The 5,370-nt window shown below is 34.9% G+C and overlaps 1 protein-coding gene across 4 annotated transcripts; it reads right to left on the bottom strand.

Moving 5' to 3' along the window:
- Nucleotides 1–552: 552 nt before the first annotated feature.
- LOC145165391 (myosin-17-like) lies at nt 553–5,136 on the bottom strand. Of its 4 annotated transcripts, XR_013740050.1 has the most exons (13): nt 4,452–5,131; nt 4,128–4,354; nt 3,649–3,874; nt 2,982–3,104; nt 2,707–2,844; nt 2,361–2,624; nt 2,169–2,282; nt 1,996–2,076; nt 1,836–1,918; nt 1,674–1,758; nt 1,134–1,524; nt 974–1,060; nt 553–789 (listed from the first exon to the last, which is right to left on the bottom strand). XR_013740050.1 is itself a non-coding variant. In XM_079084123.1 (11 exons), exons 6-10 carry the CDS (start codon nt 2,535–2,537, stop codon nt 1,689–1,691), a joined length of 525 nt encoding a protein of 174 aa, XP_078940249.1. In that variant the 5' UTR covers nt 2,538–2,624; nt 2,707–2,844; nt 2,982–3,104; nt 3,649–3,874; nt 4,128–4,354; nt 4,452–5,131; the 3' UTR covers nt 553–789; nt 1,674–1,688. The 4 variants fall into 4 exon arrangements, 3 of the variants coding, with proteins under 3 accessions (XP_078940249.1, XP_078940247.1, XP_078940248.1); XM_079084123.1 differs by lacking the exons at nt 974–1,060; nt 1,134–1,524; XM_079084121.1 differs by lacking the exons at nt 553–789; nt 974–1,060; nt 1,134–1,524; ... (3 more) ...; nt 2,169–2,282; nt 2,361–2,624 and having other exon boundaries at nt 2,710–2,844; nt 4,452–5,136.
- Between the last annotated feature and the right edge of the window lie 234 nt (nt 5,137–5,370).

Genomic DNA, 5,370 nt, shown 5'->3' with positions numbered 1-5,370 from the left:
TTACCCCTCAAGAAAGCTTCTTTTCCTCTCTACTTCCAGCCACTTTTTGAAGGAGTTCTTGAGCTATTACTTCACTTTTTGGTAAGTATTTCATCTAAACTCAAGTGTTATTTCATGTTATCATAACATCCACTACTAGAAAAACAGCCTTTTACGACGCGCAATGTGTGTCATAAAATGCTCAGACGACGCGCAAATGTGTGTCAAGGAAGGCCCTGTCATAACGAGAGACGACACGCTTTTGCGCGTCGTCTATTTACAACGCGCGTTTATGACACGCATTTACGACGCGCAGTTATGACACGCAATGCGTATCAAGGAAGGCCCTGTCATAAATGAAGACGACACGCATTTGCGTGTCGTAACCTTACGACGCGCGTATTTATGACACGCAATGCGTATCAAGGAAGCCCCTGTCATAAATAAAGACGACACACATTTTTGCGTGTCATAATTTTAAATGTTTTAAAAATTATATATTTTGATAGATTTAATATTTTCAAATTAAATAACACATTAAAAGTCCCATATTACAAAATAAAATACAATAAATAAGAAAGATAATTCATTGCATTAATATGTCAAATACAAATAATCATTCCAATAGTAAGTTAATGAAATACATTGCTAATATTGCTTAATATTTATTATAGAACAACAAAACATGTACATTAAAAGAAACCCGTGAGTAATTTCTCCTTTGACAATCTCCATGTAGCTTTAAGCCTTGCAACCTCACGACTTGAAGATGCATCAACCAATGTCAACTCTTCTTCTACAAGCTTGTGCCTAACACATTCCACATATTCATGCCAAGAATCAGCTACTTGAAAATGGTTCAATCAACCACCAAAAATTTATAACCAACTTCACAAGTCATAAATACTAAATTACAAATTTTGCTCATTATCAACAACCGTAGTAGGTGTATTTTTCCTACAATAAGATGTAAGGGATTCAAGTGATGATTTACCTTTGGTTTCTTCCTATATAGTAATACACTTAGCCAATTAGTTAAAGCAGATGTTGACATTAGAAATACCTTGAGAAGTAAAAGTGCCTACATAATCAAAGCAAATGGTGTCATGCAAAGTGTTTAAATTAAATTAGTTGGCCAAATCTAGCTTAATTACCTCTTGCTCACCACTGCAAAGGTCAAGAAACTCCATATCAGCAATAGGGACACCAGGTGCATTGAAGTTTGAAATTGTGGCTATTTTGTTGAGAAGTTGTTACTTTCATATACTGATTTAGGGAAGGTGTCATGTCATATACTGATTTACACAATGCAACTATACAGTTTTTCTTTCTTACCTTACCTTACCACTACCACAAATTGTAACCCAACAATTTGTAACTATAAAAAACCCTAATCCACCCTCCCATTTAAAACACACTTTTGGCAACATTGCCATATCATCATCTAAAAATCAATAAATTCCCCCTTTTAACCCCACCCCAACAGGATCAAAGGAAGCCAACAAAATAAATTGGACCCCAGACACTAATAATAAAACACCCAAACTGCCCAGGAATAAAAAAACAACAAAAAAAGAGTATCAACATACCAAAAAAAAAGACTGACTGTGATTCTGTATACACATGTTTGAATAGAGATATTCTATACTATTCAAACATCAATCATTCTGCCCTTTGATGTAAAAACACAAAACCTGAATTTTCGCTTATCAAGGTGGAGGTTCTCCTATGTCTACTTGTGGCATAGACTTTGAGATGTCATCCACAGAGAACGGTATGCTGCATCATACACATAAATATCCCCATTTTAGACGATTTTGCCCCCGAAAAGATTTTACAAGTTTTGAGATATTTACCTGGAGTCGTCATCTAACCAGAATGAGCTGCTGATTGCATTGTTTGAGTCCTCTGTCATCATGAGTCTCATATTTGAAATGACCTAATTATGAAAACGCCCTTAGGATTTAAGTTTTTTATGAGATGGAATTCATATTTGTTATGTGAGTAGTAACTTACTTCTGATGAAACACTGTGGGTCCCGTATTTGTCATCCCAATACATGGTGCTGATTCTGTATAGCTGTTGTATGTTAAGCACCTGCATAAATGACAAAAATGCACAATCTTGAATATAATAAAAGAGAAAAACAGAATTAAAATATTTATTACTATTAAAATAAATTTGCTTACGGGACAAAGTTCATTGGTAATTTCATTCAAAGTCTTCTTGGGCTTTTGATGTATAACCAAGAATCCAACTGCTTGTCTGATATGCTTCAACTCATCCCATGCGGTCCCCGCATACTGTAAATAAATCAAATATTATTTACTACAAAATCAAAAAAAAAAAATTAAATATATAAAGATATAAAAAGTTCTTACTTCCTCAGTTGCATAACAGCACCATTGTTCTAATTCAGCCAATCCTGACTTCACATATTCACCATTACTAAACGTGCAGCACTCACGTCTCAACAAAAGACTTACACCAAAAAAAATATAAACATAAGCATTTTTGTTAAAAAAAAAAAAAAAAAAGTTGATATACAATATAAACATATTTTATGCAATTTAGCTGTTGAATAGCTAAACGTTGATGAACTAGAATATCTGTGTGAATACTTTGCGCACCAAAAATGGAGGTACCTAAAAAAGTAAAAATCCATAAACAGTCAAGTAATTTTTAATTTTTTATAAAAGAATCAGTTTAAAAGATTATAAAACTTACAAAGTTAGCTTTCATTGTCTTCGAGTAACTATCAAGGCCTTTAACAATACTCTGCCAATGCGCAATCAATGCTTGTTGAGCAACTGCATTAGCTTGTGACCTCCCTTTAACTAAACTTGCACACGATGTCCTTGGAGCCTACATACACATTTAGACAAAACCTACTTTCATATCTGAATTTTTTATTATTATATATTAATATAATATATAGAAGTGTATATATATATATATATATATATATATATATATATATATTATGATTAAAATTAAAATACCTCTAACTCATGATCAAACATTTTCTTCAGCAAAAGACATTCACTTGGGATACCAATGCTCTCTATGGGTGGAACAGGAACAAGTGGGAGTGGGAGAGGGGAGAAGCGGATCGGAGAAGGAATCTGAAATGAAAGATATCACTTGGATTAGACAAAGACAAAGAAGGAATCTGTTAGTGAATACCATTGATCCATCAAGATCAATGCAGATTGATGATATGAAGTCCAGAAAGTGGAAACAAGCAGATTCAGTGAGAAATACACATACTTACACACCTTCTTTTATGCAACGAACGAAATATGATAAAGCATTTGTGGTTTTTGAGTCATAAAAACATCTCTACAAAACTGATAAAAGGAAGATTGTGTGTAGGTTACCCCCTTTTACCACTAGGGCAAGCATGTGGGGACCACAACAAGGCCTTCTAACCAACAATATGATGTGGAACAATGTTATATGTCAATGGTCATTGTTACTATGCCTCATGAAAGTATATATATATATATATATATATATATATATATATATATATATATATATATATATAGCATGTCATAATGGTGCGATTTAAAACTAAACAAACAATAGTGTTTAAATTATTACATAATAAACCGAAAGATGATAAAAAATAGATAAATAAGTAAATAAAAGTAGAGAAATAGGTACCTTGACCATTGTCATTTGCACGACAGACGATAAAAACATATTTAATGAGTGACACAAGAGTAAGAGAGTATATGATCAAGGAAAGTGCCCTGATAACATCCTCTGTATTATCAATTCCTTTAGGAAATGTATTGTAGAATACGTATAGGGGAGAAGTTCCCAAATCTCCATACACAACTCCAAGACTTTGAAATGCAAGACGAAGAAGTAATATAACTGAGAATTTCTGCATCAACAAACACAATCAAAGTCAAAAGTCTGTGAACAGTTTTGTTCCTTATATACAACAAGAAAAAAAGAAAAGTTGAGCTGAATCCATAATCAACCTGCTGACTACAAGAAAAAGGAATGACGAAAACAGAAACAAGATTGACCCATATGGAAAAGAAAATTAATAGAATCTACGAAAGCTGTATTCATGAGAGAGATTAACCCCAAAAAGCAAAAGCATTGAGAAAAAGAAAGTGGCATAAAGTTACCTTTTCTCTGTACATATTCTTGAGCCTACCAGCTTCTTCGTCCATTGGCTGATCGATCTTCTGCTCCAAAACCCATATGCCACCTTCGTTTTCGATCTCTTCAGTCAGATCCATTTCAATTCTCTGACCTAAGATTGAAGCAACACCAACAAATAAATCGATGGACTTGAACTCGATATTACATCCACTTTTCTCCAAATGCTCCCGTAAAAACTTCACCCATGGAGCTGATATTTATGGCGGATTCAGTGATTACGATGTAAAAATAATAAAAAACTTATAAACCCTAAACACTAAGAATCTGAAAAAGTTATGCGGAATTACTTCTAAGGCTTCTTTGGATCATAGTCTCGCACTCCTCCACCGTCATGCCGTCCTTAGCGGCGGACGAGAAGCTGTTGACGGAGGGGGGTGCAGAATCGGAATCGGATCCTGCTGCCATTTTGTTGGTGCGGCGATTACGATAACTGCGGGTTTGGCCGTTGAGATGCAGACGCCGGGTCCAGTCGGGTTAGATCCAGTTGCAAGCGGGCCTTATGTTGGGCCAGTTTGCATATGAGAAGCTTTTCTACTTGGGAACACAGATATGGAATCAGTAACAAAAGAATGACGCCAACCAAAGAGCCCTAATGCCAGAAATATGAGATGAAGAATACATGTTTGACGAGAAGAAGAAGACGAGATTGACTGTTCTTGGTTAGAACTACGATGCAACAGAAGACAACTAGCTCTAACTATACGATAATCTGATGCATTAAGAAAAATTGCTCCAATTATATAACGTACGTCGATTTTAGGGAGGAATAAGATTACAAGACGTCACTGATTTGGGGGATTTGAGGGAGGAAGAGAGAAATCAAATTTGGAGAATGAATAGGAAGAGGAGAGTATTAGTAGGAGATAAGGTGTTGTATGTTCGATCGATTGGGTTGATCGAAGAGGAATGATCGAAAATGTGTTTAGTCTATTTTAGGGTTCTTAAATTGGTAGAGGATTTTAGAAGGAGAAAAAGAGGCGGGGTGTTTAATTTTTTTTTGGGATTTCATTCCCGCCTAGTCTATTAAAAAAATGGAGAACGCGCTTCCTAAAAAATATAAAACGACACCCTTACACGACACACTTCATATGATAGGTGCCCTCCATGTTTTTTTTTTTTTTACACTAATTTTATGGCGCGCAAAAATGCGTGTCTTCTATCCTTCAAAATTTGGAAAACTGACATTAATTTTTAAGGCAACAGGGC

Source organism: Lactuca virosa, chromosome 3, assembly GCF_052849685.1.
Source record: "Lactuca virosa cultivar CGN04683 chromosome 3, Lactuca_virosa_CGN04683_v6, whole genome shotgun sequence".
Taxonomy (NCBI): domain Eukaryota; kingdom Viridiplantae; phylum Streptophyta; class Magnoliopsida; order Asterales; family Asteraceae; genus Lactuca; species Lactuca virosa.
Note: the sequence above shows the minus strand (reverse complement) of the source record. Positions and strands in the feature narration are given on the sequence as shown.

What these genes read in the sequence shown, in the direction of transcription:
- LOC145165391 (XM_079084121.1), bottom strand. Translation starts at nt 4,569, where the DNA reads ATGGCAGCAGGATCCGATTCCGATTCTGCACCCCCCTCCGTCAACAGC. An exon ending in GATCCAAAGAAGCCTTAGAA is followed by an intron (nt 4,355 to 4,451) that starts GTAATTCCGCAT and finishes CATAAATATCAG; the next exon opens with CTCCATGGGTGAAGTTTTTA. An exon ending in AGAATATGTACAGAGAAAAG is followed by an intron (nt 3,875 to 4,127) that starts GTAACTTTATGC and finishes TTGTTGATGCAG; the next exon opens with AAATTCTCAGTTATATTACT.